At 37.8% G+C, this 15,171-nt stretch overlaps 1 protein-coding gene across 3 annotated transcripts in view; it reads left to right on the plus strand.

Moving 5' to 3' along the window:
- LOC121437281 (E3 ubiquitin-protein ligase RNF128-like) overlaps positions 1-15,171 on the plus strand; it is a 105,851-nt gene that overhangs the window by 71,675 nt on the left and 19,005 nt on the right. For all 3 annotated transcript variants that reach the window (XM_041637146.1, XM_041637145.1, XM_041637144.1), the window contains exon 2: positions 608-855. In XM_041637146.1, the coding sequence (XP_041493080.1) occupies positions 608-855 (248 nt within the window). The remainder of the gene's footprint in view (positions 1-607; positions 856-15,171) is intronic.

Here is a 15,171-nt window from a genome sequence, read left to right on the forward strand (position 1 = left end):
GTATATCGGCTGTAAAACATTTTATGTACATTATTTGTCTCAGATCCCTATCTTGTTATATACGTCTTTGTATATATTAGTATCAGGTACATATGATAATCTGCCTCTTTATAAGTTAAAAAGAATGCATCTAAGTATTTTAATATTCCTTAGGAGGTAAGTTCTATCATCTACCAGCCAGTGGACTATTTGTTATTAAGAAAGCCTTTATGAAATTTGCATGTTGGAGTGCTTTCTCAGGTCTGTATTTCTAGCTACTCAGGAGGACCTGAGTTCCAGGCTTGCCTGGGAAAGAGAGTGAAACCTTATCTCAAAAAAAAAAAAAACCGCAAACTAGGCCCCAGAGGTAATGATGTTGAATTTTTGGTAATTTTGTGTGTGATGTTTTCCTTTAAACTATGAGCTCCATAGATCCATAACTAAATCTTGCACATGGTTATAACCCTTATGACTTTTGGATATGTAGTAGGCCTTAATAATGTTAATTGAATTATAGTACCTCTTTTTGTATCATTATGTCTCATTTTAAATGTTTTAAATCATCCGTTAAAATTGGATTTTTATATTAAGGATCTCAAACTAAAACTGAATTCATTTCCTTTTACAGGTGCAGGAGACATTGTTGCGATCATGATTGGCAATCTAAAAGGAACAAAAATTCTGCAGTCTATTCAAAGAGGCATACAAGTAACCATGGTCATCGAAGTAGGAAAAAAACATGGCCCATGGGTGAATCATTATTCGATTTTCTTTGTTTCCGTGTCCTTTTTTATTATTACGGCAGCAACTGTGGGCTACTTTATCTTTTATTCTGCTCGAAGATTACGGAATGCAAGAGCTCAAAGCAGGAAGCAGGTTTGTAAAGATCCCTTTTCCCAATTTTAAAATGCCATTACTGTTTCAATTATATTTTTGGTTTCATGTATATTAATATAATTACTAGACAAGGTCTATGCATATGTTTTATGAAATCTAGTCGTTCTAAAAGTATATCAACTCCCATCATCTCAAGCCCTATATTCTGTCATTTGCCAAAGAAGCTAATCCTGATTAAGTCTTTTAACACCTAAAGGGGCACAGCCAACATTTATTTGTAAGTGACTGTAAATACATATGTTGCTTTAAATGAACTGTTTTTTGAATTATAAAAACATTTCATACTCAAAGAAAAAAGAGAAATTATGAAGTTCAGATGAAGAATTCTTCACAAAATCAATATAACTGTTGTAACTGCCTGAAGGTTAATATGTGCGTGTGTGCATGTGCGTGTGTGCATGAGTGTGTGCGTGCCTGCATGTGTATGTGTGTTTGTGTGTGTGTGCGTGTGTGCCTGTGTGTGGGTGTGTGTGTGTGTGAGGGGGGGTGAGAGGGAGAATGTGGGAGTGGAGCTAAAAGAAAAAAATGCTGAGTTCCACAACAATGTAGGTTTTATTACAATTATTTATTGTGCATGTGGGCGAGGGAAGCTCATGGCATTCGTATGCATATGGAGGACAGAGGACAATTTCCCAAAGTCTGTACTCTCCTTCCAACATGTGAGTTCCAGAAATTTAACTCATGTTGGGATTAGATGCAAGTGCCTTTACTTCCTAAGCCATTTTACCAGCCCAAGGAAGGTTTTAAAAATTTAATGGTTCATGATACAGTGCTAAAACTCCAAACGGACTGCATGTTCATAATTTTTAGTATGTTTTGACATCAATGCTTTAGTGTGGAAATGATAGAACTAAACACCCAACATCTTTTTTTTAATTTATTTATTTATTAAAGATTTCTGTCTCTTCCCAGCCACTGCCTCCCATTTCCCTCCCCCTCCCCTAATTAAGTCCCCCCCCCCTCAGCCCGAAAAGCAATCAGGGTTCCCTGTCCTGTGGGAAGTCCAAGGAACCCCCACCTCCATCCAGGTCTAGTAAGTTGAGCATCCAAACTGCCTAGGCTCCCACAAAGCCAGTACGTGCAGTAGGATCAGAAACCCAGTGCCATTGTTCTTGAGTTCTCAGTAGTCCTCATTGTCCGTTATGTTCAGAGAGTCCGGTTTTATCCCAGGCTTTTCCAGACCCAGGCCAGCTGGTCTTGGTGAGTTCCAAAAGTATCTATGATTATTTATCCCTGATCCTGTCATCTTTAAACCGTCTTCACCCCTTTCATAGCCTCACTTCTGTAGTTAATCAGCTTAGATTCTGTGGCCATCCATGCACATCTGTCTTCAGTTCTCTTGGGCTTTCCGTATCTTTGTTATAGAGTTATCCTTTTGGCATCCATCAGGTTTGGTTTTAGGGTCTCCTGTTGTATACTTAAATCCATGGGTGCTCAAATCTCTTATGTAAAATGCTACAGTATTTGCATATGACTTATGCATATACATATACTTGAAATCATGTCTACATTACTTATAATAACTGATACAATGTTTATGCTATGCAAATAAGTCTTATGCTATGTTTTACAGGGAATGACTCTCAGAAAAACAGCCTTCACATATCCAGGAGAGATGCAGTCTTTTTATTCTGAATATTTTCAGTCCAGGGTTTGCTAAATCCATACACTTGAAGCCTGTGCAGAGTAGACCTTTCTTGCATTCCTTGTTTGTAAGTTTTGCAACTTAGGTCCCCAACACATCCTTCAACCTCACTGTCTGATTATATCTGATTCTGCCAAGAAAATGGAAGCAATCCAAAGAGTAGTTCTACATTGCTCCCTGTCTGTGTTTAGATCCTGCTGCTCTTCCCTGCCTTCTGTTTCTACAGGTGTTTTCTGCAGCAGCCAACATTCCCTGGCATACAGGCTCCTTCTTTCTTTTCTGCAGCAGCCAACATTCCCTGGCATACAGGCTCCTTCTTTCTTTTGTGTGCTCAAGGCTATCACTCCAGCTATTGTCCTTTCTACCTACTTTTAGCCATGTCTCCCTTTCCGCTGGTTCTTTCTAATCAATACGAGCACAAGGCAGTATTGCACCCATTTTCAATGGAATTTCTATTGTCCCTAGGCCAGAAACTATTGAGCTATTCTTTCCCCCCCACATTTCCCACAAAGCCTTCAAGAACAAATGATAATGGTTTTATGATCAGTATACACCCAGATAATAATTATTTAGCTACTTCCATTCCTCCTTCTTCCCTGGTCCGTGCCACCATCATTATTTGCCCTTCCCTTCAAGGTTTCTCAGTGTAACTGCAGAGTGTCATACCGCTTCTCTCTAATGTCCAGTTGGTATTTAATGCTCTCAGGTGATCTTGTGGTAGAAGCACAAAAAAGGGTTTTTATATAATCTGAGAAGTTCCTCAAAGGCAATGAAGTTCTGGCCACTTCAGGTACTAATTCTCCAAAAAGCAAAGAAGACCTCAGTGTATTTAGGACTGGAAGCAACAGATTTCTTGATTCACAATAGATGACAAGTTTAAATTTTATTGTAAAACCTATATAAAAATTAGGTGCCATTATATGGTAATACATTGTGATTATTGGAATATTTAGGATGAATTGACGTCTGTCCTCTTCAGTGAAGGAGCTTATCACAATGGTGGCAGGTCCAGCATGTTACTAGCTATGATCAGAAGGATGTTTAGCATTCCTATCCCAGGTCACTCAGCAAATTCACACTGTGTTAATATTTGACATTTGATTATCATGCAGTTTTTTTATCTCTGAGATTGAGAAAAATGCTATCACGTATGATTAACTATTCAAAGGTTATAGTCTCAACCGTAAGAGTGGTTTGTGTGTGTCCAAGGTAGAATCTGTGTTTCTGTATTTTAATTTCTACAATAAATCTATAAACCCCTTTACCAAGTAATAAGGTTTATTCCTGGCTTTTAAACAACAGAAATAAATTATTCACAATTACGATTCTGGAGGCAGGAACGAAGGGTTTGTAAAGAACTTTTGCCTGGTGTTGCACAAGCTTCATTGCACATTTAAGCCTAATCCCATCTTTCATGTAAGCCATTTTCAGAGATTATAATATATTTTATGAAAGTTAACCTCTCTAGAATAATTTCTCAAGAACAGCATTAAAGCTTCTCATCTGTTACAGAAGGCTTTTGGAAAATCTGCTTTTACTGTTTATTGAATTTTATCCCCTTTCTCCTTTGAGGATAAAAGGATTAACTATATGAGCAATAGTCACTTTTGCTTATAAAGATTCGAGTGCTGCAATGTTACCTATATATTTGGTTTTCATACGTTCAGATTTGTTTACAAAATGCTTCATGTGCATGTTTACAACTTTAGCTCAACATTTGTCACGTTTTTTGCTTTGTCCTGGTAGAAATGTTGGTGAAGCTATATTATGGGACTTCCCCTCTATTAGAATATTAGCGAAGGCTGAGCATGGTGGCCAATGCCTTTAATTCCAGCAGAAACAAGTGGATCTCTGTGAGTTCGAAGTCAGCCCTGCTATATAGTGAGTTCTCCAGAGTGAGACCCTGTCACTAAAAACCAAAACAAAAGAATATTAGGGAAGATTATGTATCTAGAGATATCTTCCTTCTGAAGATTATGAATCATATTACTAAATATTGCACAAATTAATGATGGTATAAGTTTGGATAATTACTCAGGTGAGCCCTCTGGTGTAATTTATTTATATGGTCAAGAAGATGTTTAAGACCACACATTATCCCGGTTCTGTGGGTGGGAAACTTCTAAACACCATGAAAAACACCAGTGAGTTAGGAATGAAAATAACATACTAAGCATAGCAAACTGGATTTGTTTCTACTTGAAACAATATTAATAAATAATAAAGAAAACTATGAGAAATGTCATAGTTACACTAAATACTAAACTACTCATGGCAATGACCACTGTAACACTATAGAATACAGTACCCAACATTTGGAGGGAGGTATAGGGTATGTATGCTGACATTCCTTAAGGCAGTTGATACTCAGTGTCAGCTTACATTGGATTAAATACTGTTAAATGAAACAAATGAGGGTACTTGGTAAATTAGGAACTAGAATAGGTATAGCAAGAAAAGCTGGATTTATGCTTATGTTTTTAAAAGATAATTTTCAAAATTATAATTAATTACATCATTTTCCCTCACCAAATCCTCCCATGTAGTTCCCCTTTCTCCAAATCCATGGCCTCTTTAATTGTTGTTTCCTATGTGTACACACACACACACACACACACACACACACACACATATATATATATATACCTAAACGCATAAGTACAACCAGCCAGTCCATATAATGTTATTATTATGTATATTTCCAGGCCTGAACATTTGATATTGGATAACCAGTTCCCTGGGATGACTTTCCCAACTCTCAGCATCTCTTAGTTCTTCGTGTAGGTTGAGGCCTCACAGGCGTTCCCATTTTCACATTAGTATGCTACTGGTGTCAGCCTTGTACATTTTCCCTTAATGAACAGTGATTTTAAGAAGACTAAGATGTAGTAATTAAAATAGATAGGAAGGAATCATTTCAAGAGCAAGAGAAAAATGGAATCCCTGTAGCATGTAATGAGCCTTGATAAAATATTCACACAAATCAGAGCAGTTGATAAGTTCAGGCAACACGATAGAAGAGGAGCAGAAAGAGCATAAGAGCCACAAGATAGGAAGGACTGTGAAAAGCCATCTGCTAGGTCTCATACAATCATGGCAGGAATGACCTTACGGCAATTACAGCTTCTTGTCCTGAGCATGCACAAGACCGGCCCTTCCCAACCCTGATGAACTGTGGTTGGCTATTGATGGATGTGGAGGAGTGGAAAGTCATTGTCTTCAGTTGCATACCCAGTGATAAGCCCACCGGGCATGCTCCAGTGGATAATTCCAAACCAACAGCCATACAGATATCCATGGTTAAACTCACTGGTTCACAAAACAAGACAAAAAGACATGAATGTGGGAAAGAGGGTTGACAGATTTGAGAGGAGATAAGGGAGGGTGTCGGGAAAGGGTAATCAGAATATACTATACACATACATGAAATTGCCAAAGAACAAATTTAATTAATAAGCAATAGCTAAGAAGTGATTATTTTGAGAAGAAAAGCATGTCACAATAAAACCTATTAAATTTTACAGGTCATATGTAGTAATAAAAACAACACTAGGTATGAGGATAGAGATAATTTTAATGATAGCCATGTACTCTGTAATGGAGGGAGTACACCATGCTGTACAATAGTTAATGGGAACCTGTAACTATGTAGTAATGTGAATTAAGATAGATGATGCGCTTTGTCCGAACTAACATGGAGCCTACTTTCTCCATAGTACTAGAAATTCTGTGCCACCTCCTGGTTTATTTGTTAACTAAACCAAACTGTATCGTGACAATATGAGTTCTGAGAATGTTGCTTAGTGGTAGAGCACTTCTTTAACATGTGCTTATGGGTTCAATCTAACACGCACACACAAGCACACATTTAAAGTCTGGGGATATGTCTCCATTGATAAACTGCTTGTTTCACAAACGTTAAGACCTGAATTAGACCCCCAGTACTCATAAAAAGAGCCAAGTATGTCAGGGCTTGACTGTAATCCCAGTGCTGGGGGGAGGGGGAAGAAACAGGAGGAGCCAAGCTTTACTGGCCAGACAATCTAGCCAAATTTGTGAGCTCTAGGTCAGTGAGTGACTTTGTCTCAAAAAAATAAGATGAGCAACACTAGACATGCTAACATGGAAGGGGAAAATTTCATAGATTTCTACCCCTAGACAAAGAGTTAGGAAATACTGAGAGCAGGAGAAATAGCCTTCCCCAGAGATGAGCGCCCTAATTGTTTAGCCAATACCAAGTGCCATCCCTGAAATCATATGCATATAAGTCACACTAACTGAACCGAACAGTTGTATTTATATATTTAGGCATATATATGTAACAATAACAAAAGAAAATGGCCATGAAATTAAGGGGGAATGGGCTGGGATACAAGGAAGACATTGGATGGAGGAAAAAAGAATCGGAAAATGATAAAATTATTTAAAAAGAACAAACAAAAGTAAGAAGAAAGATACCTGTTGTTAACCTCTGGTCTCCACACATACACACATAATAAAATACTCATACTGTAATATGGTGTCATACAGGTATTGTTGGTAAGAGTCAACGTTTTGTGTGTAAGCAGATTATACAGTAATCAAATATAGTGGGAGAGTCAACTAAAACTTCCTCAAGACGTAATACCAGTGAATAGTGACTTATCTGGAAAAGAATTAAAGTTACATAATTTCTTACTGTGTTAAGTCACTCTGAACAAGGATATTACAAAGTTCAGGTAGCCATAGATCAAGGAGTAAATGGATAATGAAACTGGTTAAGCAATAAAGTATATTTGTGATGGACTTATTGATGGTTGAATTGTCTCCTTGGGTTTCTTTCTGTCTCTTGTTGGCTTCTGCACCTACTAGATGTATTTGTTGTCCTTACAGACTCTGTGTGTATGTGTTGTATATATTGAAAATATACAAATGCTACACTATGCTAATATAAATATTATACTATATATAATAATTGAATCTATAAATATCAACTGAATACTACTTAATGTAATTATATGCTTATATCATAACTTAATATGGATATACCAACATATATAAAATCTTATAATTCATTATAGTAAATCCCAAATGAAGTATTTACACATAAATACTTTTCTAATAGGCACTACACAATGTTTTTTTGTAAAAAGATTTTGATCAAAGGCAATGTGAATAGATTGTAAGTAAGAGGTAACAGAGCAGAACTAGTAGCTTACTCCTTGAATGTTCCCAAGTTAACCATGATTGGACATTAGCCAACTCTAGGAATATGGCCCTCAAAGTGTCCTTTATATTAGTGATTGATGCATTGTTAGATACGGCTGGAGCAATGAACCATGTTGTACCAGTTTTTCAAGCTTGCTTTGCACAACAGTCTAGCTAGATGATATGCACCTGGTTTCATTGTCTGGGTCCCGCCTTTCAGACAACATGAGCAGATTGCAAGCAGAACCATCCTAGTGACCAGCCCTTTCCACTCCTACAATTGGAGTCTGGGACTTTGAGTCTCAAATTAGTTCCCTAGGTAGAAATATGCAACAGATCTCCCTATAGCTTGCTGTTAGAAATAGCAACACAGTGTGCTCTCAGATGAAGAAGGACTGAACTTATTAGTATCTTAACATTTGTGCTTGGACGTGGTATGCTGCTGGCTCATGCCTGTAATCTCAGAACTTGAAGGTTGAGGCAAGAGGGTCACTGAGTATCTGAAGCCAGCCTGGCTACATAGTGGGTTTCAGACAAGCCTGGGCTACAGTGTGAGACCCTGTCTCAAAAATGTCTTTGAATATAAACTATTGTAAACATTATCTGAAATATTTCCAATTATGAAATATTTCCAATTATGGAAAATTTTCTCCATTAGTTAAATTAACTGAAAAATCCACTATCTGATTACATTTTGTACCATTATTTTTCTATCAAATCTATCATCTATCTGCCTATACATATCTTTATACATACACATTTGTGTATATTTGTGGTTGATGTGTTTACATGTATTGGTCTGTTCTTGCCTAATTTGAGAATTATTCTCGGCCTGTTACAAAACTGTGAGAATTTTGGCTCTTATATGGAGTAAGTCAAACAAATACTTGTCTAACTGAGGCTTATCTTCACAATCTTCTGACTTTCTCTCAGATCAAAAGAAAACTCAAATAACGGGTCTCAGAATTTTAATATATTCATATACTCTAATTAGAGTAAATTCATATACTCTAATCACTAGTTTCACTGATTTTCTTTTTGAGACTGGGTTTCACTGTTGTTGATGTGTTTCTGTTTGATTGGTTTGGTTTTGCCACTGTTACAAAGGACTTGATAAAACTTAAAGTAGGAAAATTTTATTACGGTTTCTGGAGCTGAGATTTCATTGCATAATCACTTAGTCCTGCCACTTTGGGCCATGTAAAGCATCATAGCAGACCATATAGCAAAGTTATTCATCCTGTTATTGTTGTGGAGATAAAAGCTGATAGGAAAGGTTGGGTTTCCAGCATCCCCTTTAAGGGTCTACCGTCAGTACTCAGACCCACCTTCCTCCAGGTTCTGCCACTGTGTAGTAGTGCTACAGCCTGGCATCAACACCCGTGGAAGATGAGCCTTGGAGAACATTTTAGTCACAAACCCTACTAGTTCCTCAAGGTGGTGATGAACTTTTGACACAGACAATTCTTTCATCTCAGGTTTCCACAGTGGTTGGGACTACAGCCAGACATAACCATACACAGATCATGTCACTAATTCTCTCCCCAACTTTATTGTTGCATGACTGGCAAATAAAATGATATCCATAATGTTCCCTGTGCTGATTTGTTATGGTGTACATTGTGAAATGATCACCATAGCCAATTTATTAAACCTGTCCTTACCACAACAGTGCATGTAAGCGCTGTGTGTGTGCAGCATAGAGTTCGGTATAGTGAGGTCACTTAAGAGCTGCTCTCCTAGCAAATTCAAATAAATGAATTTGAATAGCAAAATTCCAGAATTTTCTTCTCTTTGTGAAAAGTTAACCTCATAGAAGGAGAGATCGGGACAGCAGTTACCCTTTGGGAGAAGGGGAAATGTTTGCAAGGGGTCAGAGTTAATTCAAAAGTACAGATTTACAGGTATAACATGGTTTCTAAACATGCTGATTATGTTTCTTGGAAAAGGCTACACAATCTTAGTTGTATCATGTTCATTTGCCAAGTTTCCTTTTCTTCATATTTCTTCCTTGCTGTCCAGTCCTTTACTGTCAACAGTGGCCATCTTTATCCCTGTCTCCAGGCTATTTACAGACATGGGATCCTGTTTGTTTGCTTCTCCCTTCCTATAAGGAATACATTTTTCAAAAGTTGCTCCTCCCTCCTTTCTTTCTTTCTTTTTTTTTATTTTTTATTTATTTATTTTTTTGTTTTTGTTTTTTGAGACAGGGTTTGTCTCTGTAACAACTCTGGCTGTCCTGGAACTTGCTTAGTAGACCAGGCTGTCCTCAAACTCACAGAGATCCTCCTGCCTCTGCCTCCCAAGTTCTGGGATTAAAGGTGTGCTCCAGCACTGCACAGCCTGCTTCTTTATTTCTTTATTGCTTTTATTGAGCTATGCATTTTTATTTGTTCCTCTCCCTTCCCTCGCTCTCTCCTTCTTCCCTCTCCCGGGACTCCCCACGCTCCCAATTTAATCAGGAGATCTTGTATTTTTCTCCTTCCTATGTAGATCTATGTATGTCTTTCTTAAGGTCTGCTTCTTTGTTTTTTAATTGAAGAAAAATCTTTCATAATGTGGGGATTCCTTTTTTCAAGTATTATGCATAAGTTTTCATTGAGCAAGGCAAATTCTCACATGCCTAAATTGCCACTTAGCACAGACATTGCATTTGCTCACAGGAATGTATCCTAGGAAAAGAATCCTCTCACTATATATATATTTTTTTAAAAAAATTAAGCATCGTTTTTATAAACTCTAAGCCAAGATCGTAATTTTTTTACTTTAATTCTTGGAAAACGTTCTTATTTTTAGCTTTTAATGAAGTGTTTGTTTTTTTTTAAAGGCAGTGACTTATGTGCAGAAAAATCTAGTTTGTTTGTGCTAACCACTTTCTTGTTTTTGTGTACTCTAGCCCCATTCAGTAATTAGTTTAACTATAGAAGTGATGTTGTTCACATAGATTTCAGTTACACTGCATGTTAAATGCCCTGTGACCAAAACCCAGGCTGACAGATCACAAGGCTGACATATGTTTTACCTAATTTGGCATGAATATACGAATGAACTAGATAGAATATCTTGTGTTCCTTGCAATTTTAAATTGAAAAATTTTAAGAAATAATAATTGTTCTGAGTTTATTTTCAGCTCCTTCCTTCATGTCAACTTGGAAAGTCTCAGAACCAAAACAGCAACAATAAACCCAAAACTGTATAGCTGATATCTTCAGTTTCTGACACTGTCAAAACTTTGATTGGTTTGAAAAATGTCATCAAGCTTCTGTTAAGAAAATTGGCCCACGCACAAAAAGCAGTGTTTTTTTTCTTTAATTCTCAACTCTATTGTCAAATATTCTTAAAGCAGATATGACTGAGGATTGAAGAGGAGCGGAGGCTGTTAGTATAATATGCCTATTTAAACCGCTTCTCAAATCACAGTGTAGAGCAATTTAGAAACAATTTCAAGACTGAATAATAGCTGACTTGGAGGGCTCCCTCCCCTGTTTCTTTCCTTTATCTATTTCATAAGGAATGTGAAGCCTTTTAAAGGCTTCATCTCTAGCACACAAAGGAGGCAGTGTCCTGCGGTGGAGGGATCGCCGGCTTTAAAGTCAGGTACAAGCTGGGGTGGAAGTGAATCAGCCCTGCAACTAGCCACCTGCCTGGACTTTAGTCAATACTCACGACCCACTTGACGTGTCTATAAAGCGTGGATATTAAAATACCTATTTCACAAGTTGGTTAATGATTATACGTGATGACACAGGTAAAACTCTTTGGGCTGAACCTGATCCATACCAGGAGCCCGCTAAATGTTCTTTTAATTTTTTTCTTTTCCCAGATATTCCGAAAAAAAGGCTTTGAATAGGTAAAGCTGAGAAATGTCCTGTTTGAGAAAGTGGTGAAAGTGTTTATGTTTTTAAATTAAATATACTCTTAAGTGAGCAACCACTATGGGAATTTTTAAAAACTTACTATTAAAGCCCAGCCCTCCAGCTACTAGCTGCCTAGTGCGAGAAAGATAAAGGGATAATAAATTCAATTACGGTGCATCGAGCTCTTTTAAAACTATTTTTATTACTTTCTTGAAAATCTCATACAATGTATTTTTAAGACATTCACCCTACAAACACTCTCTGCCATTGCTCCCAGATCCACCCCACTCTCCCACTCCCTGTGAACTTTGTGTTATTTTTTTTAACCCAGTTTGTGCTGCCTGTATATCATGGGCATGGAGCTGCCCACTAGAGCAGTGGGTTCTCAACCTGTGGGCACAAGGATCACAAATCAGATATCCTGCATGTCCGATATTTACATTACAATTCCTAACAGTAGCAAAAAATTGCAGCTATAAAGTAGCAGTGAACTAATTGTGTGATTGAGGGGTCACGGAAGCATGAGAAACTGTTTTAAGAGCTGCAGCATTAGGAAGGTTGAGAACCACTGCACTAGAGTATGGGTCAGCTACCAGGAGCCACACCCTGAAAGGAAATTGACCTTCCCTCTCCCAGCACCCTTCAACTCTTACTAGCTCCTTAACTAGGCCTGGGAATTCGCAAAGCCCCTCCCTCCGTGCAGGAATGTTGGCTGGTTTGATCTTGTGCAGGCAACCACAGCCGCTATGAGTTCATGAGTTCAGTGGTCTTCTCATGCCCAGAAGACATTTCGTGTGAGCCATCCCTGACCTCTAGCTTTTACGATCTTCCTGCTGTATCCTTTGAGAGAGGTCCCTGAGTTTTGACGGGTGTGATACCAATGTTCCATCTGTGGTTGAGCAGTCCCCTGATACTTACTTATTCTTTGCATTTTGACCAGTTGTGAGTTTTCGCATTTCCCATCATCCACTACACGCAGGAACTTCTCTGGTGAGGGCTGAGAACTACATAAAATACTCATTTTTATGGAATAAATGATAAATTACAATTTGAACCAGCATGCTGTCTTTAGATGTTGTAGATCTTCAGAGATCTTCTACAATCAAGTTTCTTGTTAATAACTTGGCATTTGCAGTTTGGTTGTGCGTGTGTGTGTAGTTCACCCCATCCCCTATTTTTAGCTTGGTATTAATACCAGCTCTTTTGTTTCTTGGGAATAGATTCATACATGGCATATAACTTTGCCTTTGGGCCTAAAACTCAAATTAACTTGTGTTACGATAGTAGCTGCAGTAAAGATTACTTGTTTGGCATTCATTACGAGTAAATGTATATAAACACCACCATTGGACTGATAATAGATTGAATTGAACATTTAGGGATGAGGAATCTGAAAATACAGACTTGAGAGCTTGTTTGGAGGTTCTATCAGGACAGCACAGCTACTCAAATACCCTTGATGAAGGAATGTTCCTGCTCTATAGGGGAAGGTTGTCCTCTTCGACCAGGCATGAACGTTTGGGTGACCTACACGTGGAGGGGTAAGGTTGAAAGGCGACACCGACCTAGCCAGCCAGCTTAGCTGAGTCAACCGTGGAGATGAGTAGTGTGACAGATACTGTAACCAGATCACCCTCCCATTCCAGAGTATGGACACTTAATCAAATAAACATGCCAGGGAAATACCACTTCCTAATGAGTACCTTTCTCCACTGCCTACAGAGCTTGTCGCTTAAACCTCAATCAGAAATGCTTTAAGGACAAATAACAAAAGAATCAACAAAGATATATTTCTGGGTTTATTACAGTCCTGTCTCTCATTGGCTCTGTTTCCCTTTGCATTTTTTTTCTCAGTGTCTGAGTAGCTCCTGATCTACATGATAAGGAAGTGACCAGGCCTAGAAATCTGAGCCACAGCCAGGCCTGTGGGTCCTAGCTGTTCAGTGAAAGGAAAACAGTTTCCCAGACCATAGGCTCAAAAAACTGAACAACTATCAGAAGACTGCTGAATTCTGGACGGTTTTATTGGACTAGACTCCAGGAATATAAAGATCAAGTTGTCTTATTCGTCTAGCCTTTCCTAGGACTTTCAGCTACACCCTCATGAGTTATTTCCACTGATCTGTAGTTACTGGCTAAAGTAGCCATCTGAGAGGGATGTTTGCTGTTCCTGTGGCAGAAGAAAAATGGTTTGGCTAGTAATCTGTTAGCTTTAAGTCAAATACCTTTCAAAAATGGTATGGAGGATATATCATGCGGCATTGAGGACATTATTTACATACCCATACTATGGATTATTTTCTTCCAAAATTTATTTGTCAGAAACATTTATGGATATGTTACCTGTACCCAGTGTTATTTATTTATAAGTAATAGTTTATAGTTTCATTTAGTCGATAGCTTATTGAGTATCTATATATGTCAGGCACTGTGGTAGATGTTTTATTTGTATTATATCTAACTTTCATGTAACGTGTCAGCTGAAGACCCTGCTAGGGACCAGACCCTGCATGGGGGGGAGGGGGTTGTATCTTCATTCTCATAATGAACTCTGGTTGAACAGCTATTGTTTGCTGAATTTCTGGTAAGTTTATTCATTTTTACAATTCAAAATAAGATTGTATATTGTGTCTTGCTGCAATGCTATTGAGTCCACACAGCACCTGCTCTGATGTGAAACCTACCTCAACTTCATTTTAAACACTTGATATAGTCACCGGAGACATTCTTATCTAGAATACAGACTTTTTTTTTCTCAAAGAAAAAGGAGGATTTATTTGTGACATTAATTTTCCTGGGGCCAGTTCAAACTGCATAGAAGAAAGACAGCCTCTCAACAATTCCATTCTTTATCATCCGTTCTGAACTTATAGCATCATCCCACTTTATATGCCTTAGTCCTTGTTCCTGAGCTTTAGTCTGACATTGAATATCCAGACTCATCTAGATATGTGCTCAATGAGACAACTCGGAATCTGTCCTCCTTCCTAGACAATGGTGGTTATTCGCAGCACGTTTTCCTAATACGGAATATTATAAGGTTGTTATTATCCACATTTCATAGAAAAGTAGGTAAGTTCAATAATTCAGTGACTTCTTAGTATTATTCTTTATTCAGTGACAAATTCAGATTTTGAATCTAGGTCCATTTGAATTCAAATCCTGTGCACTTTTGTTTGAACAGGGCCCATTTCAGAAAAGAAATTGAAGAAGGTATGCTTTAAGGTCCTCTGAGCCTTAAAAATAGAAAAATTGCTTCAAAAATTCATAGTATCTGAACTCATTTGGGAGAGAGGCATACTGTTTTTTACAATTATGGTCGCAGGCGTGCTATTTTTTTAAAAGTAGAGAAACACAGTATGTAGGTTTGAGTAATTTGGGGGATTTAAGGTGTACTCATCATGAGGAGACTAATGATTGGTACTATAAATCTGGCCAAGAACCCAGGGGGTAGACACATTACATATTACTAGTATTACCCAGGGGGTAGACATATTACATATTAATGGTATTTTGCTAAATGGACATAGCATCAAACTGCCTTCCAGATTCATATGTGTAAATCCATAGATTAGTGCAATTTTCAGTTTTTATCAGGGAAGTGTC

The sequence above is a fragment of the Microtus oregoni genome, unplaced genomic scaffold, assembly GCF_018167655.1.
Source record: "Microtus oregoni isolate MIOR12 unplaced genomic scaffold, Mior012 000050F_ref0000143, whole genome shotgun sequence".
Classification (NCBI taxonomy): domain Eukaryota; kingdom Metazoa; phylum Chordata; class Mammalia; order Rodentia; family Cricetidae; genus Microtus; species Microtus oregoni.